Source organism: Anguilla rostrata, chromosome 9 (assembly GCF_018555375.3).
Source record: "Anguilla rostrata isolate EN2019 chromosome 9, ASM1855537v3, whole genome shotgun sequence".
Lineage (NCBI taxonomy): Eukaryota > Metazoa > Chordata > Actinopteri > Anguilliformes > Anguillidae > Anguilla > Anguilla rostrata.
This window is the reverse complement of record NC_057941.1, coordinates 16,692,630-16,707,137: the sequence shown is the minus strand read 5'-3', so window position 1 is coordinate 16,707,137 and position 14,508 is coordinate 16,692,630. Positions and strand designations below refer to the sequence as shown.

General features: G+C 40.2%; 2 protein-coding genes and 2 non-coding genes across 13 annotated transcripts in view; all 4 read left to right on the top strand.

Moving 5' to 3' along the window:
- Positions 1–1,577: 1,577 nt before the first annotated feature.
- LOC135263062 (RNA-binding motif protein, X chromosome-like) lies at positions 1,578–8,589 on the top strand. 6 transcript variants are annotated; one of them, XM_064350649.1, is made up of 12 exons: positions 1,579–1,735; positions 2,346–2,474; positions 2,868–2,974; positions 3,057–3,225; positions 3,699–3,800; positions 3,900–4,017; positions 4,110–4,241; positions 4,331–4,422; positions 5,104–6,954; positions 7,571–7,710; positions 8,206–8,289; positions 8,431–8,589. In XM_064350649.1, the coding sequence occupies exons 2-9, from the start codon at positions 2,366–2,368 to the stop codon at positions 5,406–5,408; spliced, it is 1,134 nt and encodes a 377-aa protein (XP_064206719.1). In that variant the 5' UTR covers positions 1,579–1,735; positions 2,346–2,365; the 3' UTR covers positions 5,409–6,954; positions 7,571–7,710; positions 8,206–8,289; positions 8,431–8,589. The 6 variants fall into 6 exon arrangements, with proteins under 6 accessions (XP_064206720.1, XP_064206719.1, XP_064206718.1 ...); XM_064350648.1 differs by having other exon boundaries at positions 3,684–3,800; XM_064350645.1 differs by having other exon boundaries at positions 3,675–3,800.
- LOC135264348 (small nucleolar RNA SNORD61) lies at positions 2,707–2,788 on the top strand. Its single transcript, XR_010332670.1, has one exon. It is a non-coding gene; the product is annotated as a small nucleolar RNA SNORD61 (small nucleolar RNA).
- On the top strand, positions 3,521–3,592 carry LOC135264347 (small nucleolar RNA SNORD61). The gene has a single exon (XR_010332669.1). It is a non-coding gene; the product is annotated as a small nucleolar RNA SNORD61 (small nucleolar RNA).
- A 465-nt stretch (positions 8,590–9,054) lies between the features above and the next one.
- Positions 9,055–14,508, top strand: part of arhgef6 (Rac/Cdc42 guanine nucleotide exchange factor (GEF) 6) — a 37,123-nt gene continuing 31,669 nt past the window's right edge. Inside the window, exons 1-2 of one of the 5 annotated variants that reach the window (XM_064350641.1) lie at positions 9,055–9,652; positions 11,366–11,449. In XM_064350641.1, coding sequence (XP_064206711.1) covers positions 9,488–9,652; positions 11,366–11,449 — 249 coding nt within the window. In that variant the 5' untranslated portion in view covers positions 9,055–9,487. The remainder of the gene's footprint in view (positions 9,653–11,365; positions 11,450–14,508) is intronic. The other 4 variants (XM_064350640.1, XM_064350642.1, XM_064350643.1 and 1 more) reach the window with 4 other exon arrangements.

The following is a 14,508-nucleotide window of genomic DNA, read 5'->3' as shown; positions in this document are numbered from 1 at the left end:
TCATTAAAGTCATAGAGTTGGATGATTAACAGTTTAAACTTATGAAAAATGTATATGGCTTTTTCGTTTTTTCCAGTTACAGCTATTTTTATCTACTTTTAATCACAACTCTACCTGAAATTTGTCCTCCAGTGTGACATGAAAATTTATGAAGAAATGAAAACCATAAAAGTCATTTCCATATAAATGCTGACTCTTCATATTTCAGAAACTCCCCATTCCATCTCTTTAAGTATTTATCTTTAAACAGGGTTTACAAGCATTTTGAAGAAAGTGTTGCTGATTAGGTATTTTTCAGTAAATTTTAAGTTATAACTGCAATCATTTCAATTTAAAAAGTAATACATCAATGAATTCATTTGTACAATAAGATAATACTGTTTTTGAAATATATGTTTACTTTTAAGATTTTACCAAAGGAAAATTGATTATTTTAATGTATTTTATTTTTATGTTTTACGACTTCACACTAAAGGACGCAAACAATAGAGAAGGGGGACTTGATGCTGAAACATGATTTAATCAAAACATTTTTTAGTACCATAAACAATGGGCAAACCTAAACATTTAAAAACTTAAAAGTGTGTTGTAGGACAAGACATCTTGTCATGATTCCTGGACATAAAATTAAGGGAAGAAATAATAATTACAATCCCATGAAAAAAATGTCCCAATGAAAAGCAAATTGCATACTGTACAGTATATTGACATTGCATACACCGCATGTTTTCCACAACGGACTGTCTTTTGATTTAAAAACAAATTTTTGTTTCTATGTCACCCCAAAGGATGACAAAATTACCTCCTCCAATGGTGATGCTAGGAAGGCAAAAAGCAAGATATTTCAGAGATAAAAACTTCTTGTCATGGCATGTGCCCTTCAAATGTCTTCTGTACTTACTAGTGGGCTCTCCATCCCTGTCCTAGTAGCTATGCAGCCATATACTACTCCTGGTGGGGTCCCCCCAATACATACTACTGCCACTTTACCCACTGTCTGCTATATTGCAAATTCCCTAATTGCTGTTTCTACCCTCTTCCCCACGCTGCCGGCGGGGCTCTTGCCCCAACCCTCGAGTGCTTCAAGAGTCGTCTGGTTCCCCCACCTCTGCGGTCCAGCCCCTCTTTCGTCATTGCCTCCACCCTGCCCACATATGTCACCACCTGCTGTTACCCATCACCGCCACCCGGCCCCACCCATCATCTGAGCCACATCATAAACCTTATAAAACTGACTGACATGTTGGTCACCAGTCGGCACCCTGAGCCGACCAGAGGAGGATGGGTTTCCCCCTTGAGCCTCGTTTCTTCCAAGGTTTCTTTCCATCTGCCACAGGGAGTTTTTCCTTGCCACTGTTGCCTTAGGCTTGCTCCTGTGGGGGTTTAGGCCAGGGTTGTCTGTAAAGCATATTGTGACAACTGCTGTAAAATACGCTATACAAATAAAATTTGATTGATTGATAGTAAAATTGGATCCATAAAAAAGGCTGTTCAAGTAAATGCCTGCTTTTCAATATATGCTGTGACACCCCTGTTCATTTTCTCCTTTGATGCGGAAATCCATATATGGGTAAAAGGTTTGCTCTGCGTTACGTCAGACTTCCAAAGCAGACGTACTCTCGGAATTGTGGACTTCATTTCCCGTCGGCACCGTCGTTCTTCCCTTGCCTTTGAACGAACTACCCTTGTGCTCGGTCGCTTTGTGGCTTGGCGTTAGTGTCGAGTGGTGTTGTAGGTAAGTGATTTGCTATTTTGCTAATTATTTAGTCCATGGATAACCACACATTTTATTCGCAACCGCAGTTTTTGGATGTATATTCTGTTGACTAGATTACGTAGCTAACAAGTTGATATGTGAACAATCGAAGCTATAATTGTTTCTCCTCAGCTAGCATGCTGTGTGACGAGCTAGCTAGCTAACGTTAGGAAGCCGTATGCGGGGCCGTCAAGTGTTTGAGCGCAGTTCAGTCAAGTTAGCAAACGAAGCAATTACAGTGGTTGCTGAAGAAGCACGGGCAATCGAATTGTGGTCATTTAATTCAACACGTATTAGCAGAACGCGTAGAACAATTCAGCCTAGTTTCCTTGCAAACTTGAATGTGCGTCACGATGCGTTTCCCATCTCGACAGTACCGTGTCTAGTCCACCATTTTGCCATGTAACTAACTAGATTGCTGACGGTATATCGAGGCCTCCACGTTTTTGCTTTTGCTTAAAATATTTGAATAACGACTTTGTAGCCTGCTTGCGTTGGCTATTGTTTATTAGCTTGCACTAGCTAAGACATGAAATGCTTTTGAACGCGCTACTACATGAGTGACGCGTTTCTTTCTCCTTGTCTTTAGAAGTTTATACAGACGAAATCATGGCAGAGGCAGACCGGCCAGGGAAACTCTTCATTGGTGGCCTGAACACCGAAACAAACGAGAAAGCCCTTGAACAGTATTTCGGGAAGTACGGGAGAATTGTTGAAGGTAACGACAAACTTTCATTTTAGGTAGAATTTTTTTTTTTTTTAACAAATACCTGCAAATCGTAATATTTTATTTAATGTACGTTAGCCTACACCTGCTATGGAAAAAAGGCTCGATTACTGAATGTAAAATAAATGTAACTGAAGATGTTGTAAAACCATTTACGGTATTGTGCTTTCACTTTTTCAAAAATGATCATAAATCAAAATTGAAGGCAACTTGTTATGGCCGGGCAAAGTGATGAAAAGGACCATTTTGATCAGCAATGAGGTGAAAATGCCTTGTACCAATGTCCTCTAAGAAGTTCTGAGCTTGCCTGCTTTATTCACAATAAAAAGTAATTTTGTTAGCCGGGCCACTGTTTGTTAATCATCTACCTCTTTCTCTCTTAAGTGCTGTTGATGAAAGACCGAGAGACGAACAAATCAAGGGGCTTTGCCTTCATAACATTTGAGAGCCCAGCTGATGCGAAGGATGCAGTGAGAGAAATGCACGGAAAGGTAAATGTCTGGACCTGTTTTGTTTCAGCGATTGTGTACAATTCACTGTTCCAAATCTAACTATATTTTCATGGACACACAGTCCCTTGATGGCAAACCAATCAAAGTGGAACAAGCAACAAAGCCCCAGTTTGAGTCTGGAGGGCGAAGAGGCCCTCCTTCCATGTACCCTGGTTCACGTGGCTCACTCAGAGGTGGTCTTAGAGGATCCAGAGGAGCACCAGGTGGAATGAGAGGCCCACCACCCAGAGGTAACCTCTTACTACTCAACTACGTCAGCTTGATTAACAAACGGAGCAGTAGTGTAGCATAATGGGTTACGCTGGGCTTGATGCTTAGAGGTTGTGGATTTGATTCAATCACTGCCCTTGTGCTCTTTAGTAGTTTTCTTAATTTTAAAGCTGTCTTCTAAATGCTTAAGTAGGAGATTAATGTAATTGAAAAACTGCTGAAGTCTAAGACATGTTCAGGTTGATGACAGTAGATGCTTGGTTACTTGCCTGTGGACATGAGGTTGGAGTAACAACCCATGAACCAAGAAAGTAGGCAATGATGAAAGCTTGGCATTGATCAAATGAACTGATTATGCCAGTTTGTCCTCTAAGAAGTTCTGAGCCTACTTGAGGTAGATTTTAAGGGGAAAGCCCAGCAGGTAGAGATGCCATTCTTGACTGTTGAATTGATTCCCGTGATGATGTAGGGATTGTAGAACCTTTTTTCAAAGGGATGTCACCCAGAGGCCCTCCTCCCTTGAAGAGAGGACCCCCAATCCGCAATGGAGGACCCCCACCGAAGAGATCAGCACCCTCAGGACCAATGGGCAGACGTAAGTGGGAGAAGATAATTATTTAATGTCAAAAGTGAATTTTGAGTACAGTGGCTGGTTTTTTGCATCATTAAATGGTCTGGATATTTGTTCCTGCAGCTCCCATGTCCCGTGAAAGAGATCCATATGGACCACCTCCTCCCAGAAGAGATAGCATGATGTCCAGGAGAGATGACTACCCATCTCCACGAGATGACCACTATAGTAGCAAAGACAGGTGGGTGGAGCTGTAAGTCTCGGGTTTGTGTACAATGCATTTTACATCAGAAAGGTTTGTATACTGATGGAGTTTTTTTTTACTCTCACTAGTTATTCCAGTCGAGACTACATGAGTTCTAGGGACGCCAGAGACTATGCTCCACCCCCTCGAGAGTACCCATACCGCGACTACCCACACTCCAGTTCCCGTGACGAATATGGGTCCATGTCACGCAGCTACAGGTATGGTGGGCTTCAGCAAGTAATTCCTGGACTTTCTGCATGGTTTAGACAGAAAGTTAATTTCTTTCTCCCCCCCCGCCCAATATCAGCGACCGTGACGGCTACGGTGGAAGTCGTGAGCCGCGGGGCTACATTGACCGCCCCAGCGCAGGTTCCTATAGAGACCCCTATGACAGTTACGGTAAGATAGACCTTGGTTTTATTTTTTGTTTTTTTTTAACAGTACCTTACACTAATTCTCGCGAAGCCAACGCCTTTTCAAACAAGTCGTGTTGCTCAAAGCCTGGGATGAGGTTAAATGCATCAGTTACTCAAAAGCCTGTGGGACCCAAGTTCAAAAACCTGCCCATTCAGAACAAGTGTAACTACAGTCTCAAATGCACTTCAAGGAATCCCAAATGCCACTTTCAATCCTGAAAATTCTCAGATTAAAAACAAGTCAGAAAAATAAAGCAATTCACCGACATGGCGAGTTCCAACAGTTGATTTTTTTTATTTTTTTTTTAACTCGGTAAAGCAGTGAAATGTAGGGGTTTTCAGGCCCCCCCCCCCCCTTTTTTATTTCCACAACCCACCACACCCCACACCCCCCCCCCCCCGCAAGTGAAATTTCTAAGGTTCATTTTGGAGCTCATCAAATGATCGGAATGGAAATGTAAAAAAAAAAAAAAAGTGAAAGAAACAAAAAAAAAAAAGGAAAAAGACAAAAGGGGATTTTTCTAGTATGGGCACACGGAAAAGCGATAGTGTTTCTTCATTTTTTTCCTGTGGAAATGAGCACGTTGAATAATCCAAAAACCTTGATAAACAGCAGTGTTAATAGTGTTGAACTTGCCAATTACCTGACCCATTGACCCTGCAGGTAACTCGCGCAGCACCCTGCCCTCAAGGGGTCCCCCAAGTGGCGGAAGCAGTCGCTATGACGACTATGGCAGCAGTTCCCGGGATGGGTACGGCAGCCGTGACAGTTACCCCAGCAGTCGCAGTGATCCTTACTCCACTAGCCGTGGTGAGCGAATGGGCAGACAGGAGCGGGGGCCAGCCCCCCCGATTGATAGAGGCTACCCCCCTCGAGATTCTTACAGCAGCTCAAGCCGTGGAGCACCTCGGGGAGGTGGACGTGGAGGCAGTCGCGTCGATAGGGGAATGGCCCGCAGCAGATACTAAAGGGGAGGAAACTTAACCAATGAGAGGATCACAAACTGTGCATAAGCAATTTTCATAACACAGATGAAGATGGAATGTCTAAAAGGGGATTGAAATCCATGGACAAAAAAAAAAAAACACTGTTGCGCCCCCTTTCTCCTTAAACCGTCATTGTTTCTCAGAAGTTAAGTGTAACGTTTTGTATATCTCCCTTAAACACCTGCATCAAGTACTGTAGCAGTTTTAAGTATTAGGTGTCATTTTGTTCTAGTGTTTCACTTGCTGCAGTTCCTTGGAAATAACATGCCTTTTCATTTACTAATAAAGTTTTTAATCAACAATCTTGACCAAAGTTGGTGGATGTTCAACAAAAAGTAACCAATTTCATGTATGGTTGTATTTATTTGCCTTCAAAATTTTTCAAAACTCAATGAAATGTTCCAAAGTCACAGTTACCATGGACCTTTGACCTTGAATTAAAAGGTTGGTTAGATGCCTGTTGAACTGATCCTGCATTTCCATGGAAGAGAAGGGGCAACTCTGACATTTCCCCCCCAAAACACAGTAGAGGAAATGGATCTCTCACCTGAAAGGCTTGACCATGGCTTGCATTGACCTGCCAAAAGAGCATGATGACCGAAATGCGAGTGAATCTCAACCAATTACAAACAAGTTGCGTGTCATCGGATGGTAAGCAAAGCAAACTTGCACATTTCTCATCTAAATGGGATACAAGTTCAATCGGTGACATTCTCAAACTTACTGTGCATCTTCAGTACAGTGCAACTCGAGCCTTTTTAAGCAAAAATTTGATCTTTTTAAAGTTTCTACACCAATTCACTTCTGTCGGGAAGCCTTCCAAGCAAAAATAACTGAATATGTCCAAGTGAATATGTATACCATCTAGATGCAGTTTTTTGGAATTGGTCATGATGTGAAATAATGTGAAAGATGCTTTAATTTGTACAATTTGAAACCTAAAGGTCACATGTTCAGATTCATGAAAGGAGATCAAGCTGATGGAGAGGAAAAGCCATAGTGATGGAGCACAAACTGAGGATGAGCTGAACTGGATCATGGCCTGTTTAATATGGAAAAAAGTAAATTACTGCAGCAATTTTAAGATGCGTTTATTTTTCTTCTGAAGTTGCATTTGCCGGTCGGAAATAATATTCCTTTTAATTTACTAACTTTACATCGGCACGCCTGATCAAAGTTGGTGGACGTTAAACAAAATCCCTTGTAACGACTACAGTATATCGTATTTCCCCTTAATTTCTCCAGTCTCAATGAAATGTTCCAACTCTTGAAATCACAGCAATGTAACTTTCTAACTGTGAATTAAGGTTTGTTAGATGCCATTCAAATGAACCTGCGTTTTCATTGAAGAACTAAAGAGAGTTGACTTCCTCCTAACCTCTTAGTAGTGGAAACGGTTCCTTACCTGAAAGCCTTAACCATGGCTTGCGTTTACTTAGTGAGAGCCTGATGACCCAAGCAAAAGTGAATCTCCAGAAAAGTTAATCTACAACACTCAACCAATTGCAAACAAGCCACCTTTGGATGGGTAAGCAAAATACAAAAGTTGTATTTTTACTAATCTAAATTGGATGTAAGATCTGTTGAATACGTTCAGGAAGCTCAAAGTATTGTTTTTAAGCAAAATAATAGTCAAATCGTCCACCATAATTGAAGCCTTGTGGGTGATCTAAAAGTTTGAGTGGATACTTATACCGTCTGGATGCTTCAGAATTGGGCATAATTTAGTGTCAAGGATTGAAATTACTTATTTGAACATTTAAATTCACATTTACATTCATGAGAGGAGATCAAGCCGGTGGAGTACGAACTGAGGAAAAACCCAAATTGGACCGTAATCAGTTTTAACTCAAGAAAAAGGATGATGAGCATATTTTTATTCTAACTGCACTTCCCTGGAAATCATTTTAATTGATTAATCAAGTCTTTATTAACAATCCTGATAAAAGCTGGATTTTAAGACAAGTAACCACTGTCATGTATTGTATTTATATGAAATTTCTCTGGTCTCAGAAATGTTTCAGCACTTCAAAATGCAATGACCTTTGACCTTGAATTAAAAGGTTTTGTGTGCATATTCAGTTGGTCCTGTGATTTCACTGAAGGAAAAAAGGCGATTGCAACTTTGCCCCCAAAACTTTTAGTGCACCTCAGTGGAAGGGGATCCCTCGCCCAAAAGCCTTAACCATGGCTTGCATTGACCCATCAAGAAAGCCTGACCACCGAAACACAAGTGAATCTCCAACACTCGACTGATTGCAAACAAGTTGCCTGCCATTGGATGGTAAGCAAAGCCAACTTGCACTTTCTTGTATAAAGTGGATACAAGGTCCAAGTGGTGTTCCCAAACTTAGTGTGCATCTTCAGTTCACAATAGTTGTACAATTCAAGCCGTATTTTAAGCAAAAATACTACCTTGTTTTCTCATCATGAAATTGTCCACCCTGGTCCGCATGCATTTCAAACCAGACAAAAACACAAATGGTTCAAGCAAATACATACAACACCTGGGTGCATTTCTCAGAATTGTTTGTACTGTACTCTAAGAAATGGCTTAATTTCTGCAAAAAGTTGAAACTTAAAAAAATAATTGGTGCACTCATTCTTGAAAGAAGATCTTGCTGATGGAGAGGAAGTGCTATACTGAGGAAGTTGAAACTGGAAAAGCCCAACTTGGATCATGACCCGTTTCAACTCAAGAAACAAGATAAAGGTTTGTGTTTTACAGTTAATTGCATTAATTCTATAAATGTCTGAAATGTTTGTTTTCTTTTTGCAGGATAATGTTCTGTGCCTCTGCCAGATTAAACTATGACTACAAGTTGAAACTTGGAAAGTCAGGCCTTTGCAAGGTGCCTGAAAGGTAAGTGTGCCCAAACCTCTTTTCTCCTGTTTGGTATGTTTGGCTATTTAAATGGCTGACATGTTTAACATATTTTGAAAGAACAGTTAACCATGGGTAACCTCTCTCTCTGGTGTGTTTTTTGTGCATTGGTTGTATTAGATCCTGCTGCAGTTGGTTTGGCTCTGAAGGGAAAGTGCTGCAGGATGGGGTTGCAGTGCACAGCTCTGAAATGACCTTGTGGAAAATGGTGGTATTGAAACTCCATGTGTGTTGAGAGGACTCCCTGCTATGGTTTCAATAAAGTTTGCTGAAAATGTGCCTTGTCTTCAGCCCAACATTGAATATATTGGCTCTTCTTCCTAATCACTTTTGTGCAGATTGGTGTATTGTAATTGCAATCTACAGTCGATGTCTACAAAAAGAACACTGTCAGAGGAAACTTAGTACACAATCGTTTCTCTGGGCCCAGCATTAGCACATTGTCCCCTTCTGTCATAATGACAGCGAAGGCTCGCTTTAATCCGTTTAGGGCAGATTTAATTTTTCTCTAACCTGGTGAAACATGCTCATGAAGGTAACAGCTTGCCATTTGTTTTGCAATACAGAAAAATAAATGTTTTAATAAAAAATACGAGAACTTTGGCCAAGTGATGTACGTAGGCCTACATTGAATTACAGCCAGTCGTTGCATAGTGACGCACAATGAGTGGCATGTCCACAAAGTGAAAACGTGCATTTTGAGCATAGTTGTTCATGGGAAAATGCAGTATGCATTCCCGGCCAGAAGTTGGCTAGTGGATCATTTTCTCTGAACTGGGTAGTACGTTCGCCGAAACATAACATCTAGAAATTGTCTGAAAGTTTGGTCAGGTATCCGAATAAGTTAAGAGACCTTTCCAAATGTGTATATAGCATGAAACATAAAACACGAGTTATTTATATTCCTCAGGAAATTACAACCGATGTCGGTAATTACAGGATAGCATTCTGATAAGAATACTTTTCCCCTCAGGAGACTTGGGGGTAGTCTGCGAGACGCTTGTATGCTACGCATTTTAAAACTGCGAGAGGGAACCTAGGTCTGCTAAAACGTATATACTGTTAAAAAAAAAAAAAAAAAAAAACACGAAGTGTCGATATCACGGATGTGGGCAACATCTTGACGCAACTCCTTTGACTTGCTCCTTTGTGTTGTACTGTGGGGCCTGCGGCAGCAATGAACCCGGAGGAGCAGACGGTAACGTGGCTTATATCTTTAGGAGTGCTTAATTCACCGAAAAAGAACATCGCAGATCCAGAGGAATTTCTGAAAACGTCTCTGAAAGATGGGGTTGTCCTCTGTAAACTCTTGGACCGACTTCTGCCAGGGTCAGTCCAGAAGGTAATGTATCCGGTCAGCCCCTTTTAAAATTATAAGTTTAAAGAAAACACGAAACGCCGCGGTTAACATGTGGCGCATTCGTTCTGCCAATTGTTTAATGCTAATACGTCTTTCTTCCAGGTGCACATTAGGCAAATCCTCAGAATGCAAATTGAAATTGCGCCAGAAGCTAGCTAGCAAGCTAATTAATGTAGCCAAGGTATTCGTGAAAACAGTACGGAAAATATCACCGTAAAATCGTATGTTTTGCAGGATAATTTATCTCATATAATGCTAGGTACATTTTAAAGGTTGTGAGTTAGCATCAGTTTTGCATATCAAAAATATGCCGCACAACTGAACTCTAAACTTCCTGGATGTAACGTTATAGCTAGCTAGCTTGATAGCCATTACCAATCAGGTTCCGCATTCTTTAAGGGCACCCGCCAAGTTTCACTTCATTTCAATTATATTGGTTAATGTTTCACATGTGGATTACTAAATTAAAATGCGGTTTATAGATTTGTCTTGCACAAAAAGTTACATTTTATGACGATTGCATTTAATATGGATTTATGTTTATGCATGCACCAGTAGCTACATGTGCTCTTAATCTACTTTTTTATATGGCAGGCTAACCAAGACGCATAAACGCGCTGTCAAATCAAACACCTTACTTAATCTACATGTATCAGTTGTACTTTTTTCGGATGACATTCAGGATTCTTATTTTTCCTATTTCGAAACGCCTTGATATGAAGTTGCCAATGCATACATTGCTTGTGTAATTAAGTTACCTCAATTAAATCTACCGTTAACTGCAGGATTCCTTCGTTATTTCTTTGCCAGTGCTCAATATATTCAGTTTGAATGAAATTCAGGCATGGGTCAGGGCCGGGACTTATTTAGAAAAAGGCCTACTGTACGTATTAAAATAATGTAACTAGGCTACGTTAAAAAATAAATTAAATTAAAAAAACATTTTTTTAAAAAACATTGAAAATACCATCAACTATTTTTTGTAAATTTTAAGATGTTGATATTGGTGCGTAAATTAGCCCATCATAAATACATTTTCTCTCCAATAAAATATCAAGATGTGTCAGGACAGACTTGGAGGTTTAAAACGGATACCCCATCACTGAAATGGGTGACCCATCCAAATTGTCTTCTTGTGCTGAGCTCCTCAAATAGCCTAACTGGTCATCGAAAATAGTTGGGGTTTTTTTGTTTTGTTTTTAGTTGAAATCGCGTATCCCATACTCTAACGTTACAATGCCATTCTGATTTGTTGACTTTTTCCCATGGTTTCAACGTATGTAAAAGTCGAAATTAGCTCGTGCTCATATCTAAATGTAAATATAAAAACTATCGTTCACGAAGCGATCGTCACTTCCTACCCACGGCTAACTTGCTTCCTGGTGTGGCAGCTCTTCTGCGCATATGTGCTGTGCATGTATAAGGAGGGCGACAGAGGGGAATGTAGACTCAGGTAGCACGCTAAGTAGCTGGCTACTTATGTAGCTAGCAAAATTTGACTAAAATAAAATAACAAAAAGATTTACTTGCATCTGACAAGAGACAAATTATTTTGCCACTTCACCATTCTCTTCCTGGTTGACGGAGTAAACACAGACGAATTGGCTAGCTAGCAGTAACTGTGCACATTTAAAAATCGCCCAACTTACCTTGCGGGCTTGCTAGCTGTATCTGTTTGTTTTCTGTTGTTTTCAGTACTTCCAGGAGCCGAGGGGCGAAGCGGATTGCCTTGCCAACATAAGAGAGTTTTTGAAAGGATGCACATCCCTTAAAGTAGAGGTGAGACCCCGATGTAGTTCATGACGGCTTGCTTGCTGTACCTTAGCTAATGTTCACTGTTAGACAACGTTTTATTTATGCTTTGGCTTCACCTTGCTACCATAGGTATCGTTATGTTATTTTGTGGTTAATCGAGCAGTGTGAGTAAAGTAATGTCATATAGCCTAATTATTGGTGTAATATTTAATAATGTATATTGTATTTACATCTAGGTTGATTTCATGTGATACTTTATGATGCTAAAGTATGTGGTGTAACATTGTGCCTCCACAAGTTGTATAGCTGGCCAAGTTACTGAGGACAGCTGTCTTGACTTTTTATGCACGCTTAAGTTTGTTGATTGCCTGGTAGGTTTGCAATAAAAACGACTTGCCAAGCGAAGAGTGACGTTTTTCAACTCTGGTGGGTGGGGAAGAAAGCATGCAAAGAAAAAAATGTTGTCGTCTGGTGTGTTTAGTATTTAATGTTAATGTCTTTATATCAAAGACATCGAGGTTATTCAGGAATTCTACGAAGATACTTAGTGGCGCTACTAAGCAATAGTAATAGGGGCGGCAGTGTAGTATTTGATTCCCCGGTCAGACACTGCCTTTGTACCCTTGAGTAACGTACTTAACCTGCATTGTTTCAGTATATATCCAGCTGTATAAATGGATGCAAAAGTTGTTTGAGTCGCTCTGGATAAAAGCGTCTGCTAAATGCCAGTAATGTAATGTAATAGGCTGATTGCCTGCAGAGTGTAAAGAAGGTCTATCTGGCCGTACACTTTCGAGGGTCTGCGTGCTAGTCTACACACCCTCGCTTTCGTGCACGCTGAGTTTAGTACTTGTGAAAATCAACCGAGCCTCTGTTTTTATGAATTTGAAGGGAGAAGGAGAGAAAGAGCTATATTTTCAGTGCTGTAATCTACCTAAAATTGAGATTAATGGGGATCTCTGGTCTTGTGGCTTTTTATGGCTAATTGAGTAACACTGGGATGGCACTAGCCACAAAGATCAGTTGCAAGTAGAAATCCCACTGTCAAGCATCCTGTTTTTGACTTGCCTTTCAGTTTTAGGTGTTTTTCTTGTTGCCTCTGTGTGTGATGGGTGTTTTTTTTTTAGGTTGTTATGAGGGGTTGTAGCATTATATATGATCTCTCATTAAAGCTAGTTAATGTGCATTACTCTGTACACGCAGTCACATGAAAAGCTGCTGTATATTGTGGTGGTAAGTTAATAAGATTACTGGTATGTTTTTTTGTTTTTTTATTTAGCTTTGTAGTTAAAAAAATTCAACAAGTTTCGTCTTGTCCACTCCTGGTAAAAGTTGTTTTACTCATTTGGTTTAGATAGCAAATTGGTCTGTTTTAGTTTGATAAAATTGTGTGTGTGAGTTTGTCTGTATGTCTGTCTGTCTGTACGTGCATACAAATGTACATGTTTGTACATGTAACAGATGTGCCAACCTGCACGCATTTTGTGTACCAACCAGTTTGTATAAGCACACACATCATATAATGAAATATTAATCATGAAAAAAATGGTTTTAAGCAGGTGTACTCAAGCTTTTGACTTGCAAGTATATCATAATATAGCCCAGTGCAGTGCAAGTGATATTTTAGAATCAGGTCAAATTATACAATTTTGCCTGATCACTTCTACAGTCAAAACTAGAATTATGAGCAAAAGCTTGTGTGTGTGTCTTTGTGTCTGTGTGTGTGTGTCTCTTGCAGACTGTCGTGTGCAAAGTGAAGTGGTGCGAAAGCATGTGAACTAAGCTTTACACTGACTATTGTGGTACTCAAAATATTTTCCCAAGGTTGGCAGGTCTGATGTAATCAAGAGTTACAATGGACTGCTGTCTTCCATATTGAATGTTTAAGAAGGATGACATATATGTTGTTTAGTCTTGCAGAACAGCAAGTGACAAATACCAGAAGGTTGCTTGCTCTTACTGGCACCTTCACGCCAGGGCATACTCATAATCAGTGTATTCAAAACAGGGGCAACTCAATCAGCCAAACAGTTGGAATGGTATCTTTAGGATGCCTCTTTCCCCTAGGTCCTGTGGCTTTGAGTATAAATGCCTTTGTGGAAACACTACTGACTGCTGCACCAAAGAGAAAAGGACCACTGTAATTGGATCATTTGAATATTCCGGTTTCGGTAGGGCTCGGTTTCGGTAGGGCTCGGTGAAGGCGATCATTTGGTCTGCACTTTTGAATTTGGCCCTATTTTTAACTGCTGCTAAAAGCTTCACATTGGCTCAAGAAGTAATGTGATTGGACAATGGAGTCTCTCAGCTTTCACTTCTGCAGGGAAGTAATGAAAGAGGAAGGAATCGATTCAGCCACAGGTTTCTCTTTTCAACTTGTAGATAGCTTATCCTATTTATGTTGTCTTTTGTGTTAGTTTATTAATTAATTGCATTGTTAAGTGTGCTTTTTAAGGTCGGACTCTAGGGTTCTTGTGGTTTTTAGAAAGCCAGTTAGGGATGTCTGTGGGACAGGGAGTTGGAAATGGGAGAGGTGATGTCTCATTAATGGGCTTGAAGATGTAGCAAATGAAAGTGAATTTAAACATCCTTTAAAGTCGTTCATGTGATAATTCAGCTGAGATGTTGTCATAGCTTTGAATTAATTGGCTTTTGAAGAGACTATATTGAAAATGTGACAAGTTTTAGCCTACTACATTTTTAAAGTAATAAAAACAATCTTTTTGCCAGTTATGGATACAGTGGCAACTGTAAGCTGTAGTAACGCACTGAGTGGCAAATTGAATGAATGGGAAGTTCACGCAGTAAAGATATACTGTATACCACTAGCGTGGAAAGTCTCATGCGTTGAACCATTCTGGTTCTGTTTTTTGTTGAAAAGCTGATATCCATAAAAGAAGTTGCCAGCTGGGGACTTGATGTCATTGACGGAACCCTATATATCATTAGCATTTTAGCTAGCTTAGAGTGCTGTTCTGTTTTCTTCCTTTGGAGTTTCACATGCGTGTGGTTGCTGGCTCCAAAGTCTGAAGTGGAAGTTCATTGTTTTTGTTTCCCAGGGGTGTGATTTTAACAGTCTCTAA

What these genes read in the sequence shown, in the direction of transcription:
- LOC135263062 (XM_064350645.1), top strand. Translation starts at nt 2,366, where the DNA reads ATGGCAGAGGCAGACCGGCCAGGGAAACTCTTCATTGGTGGCCTGAAC. An exon ending in TCCATGTCACGCAGCTACAG is followed by an intron (nt 4,242 to 4,330) that starts GTATGGTGGGCT and finishes GCCCAATATCAG; the next exon opens with CGACCGTGACGGCTACGGTG. An exon ending in AGACCCCTATGACAGTTACG is followed by an intron (nt 4,423 to 5,103) that starts GTAAGATAGACC and finishes TTGACCCTGCAG; the next exon opens with GTAACTCGCGCAGCACCCTG.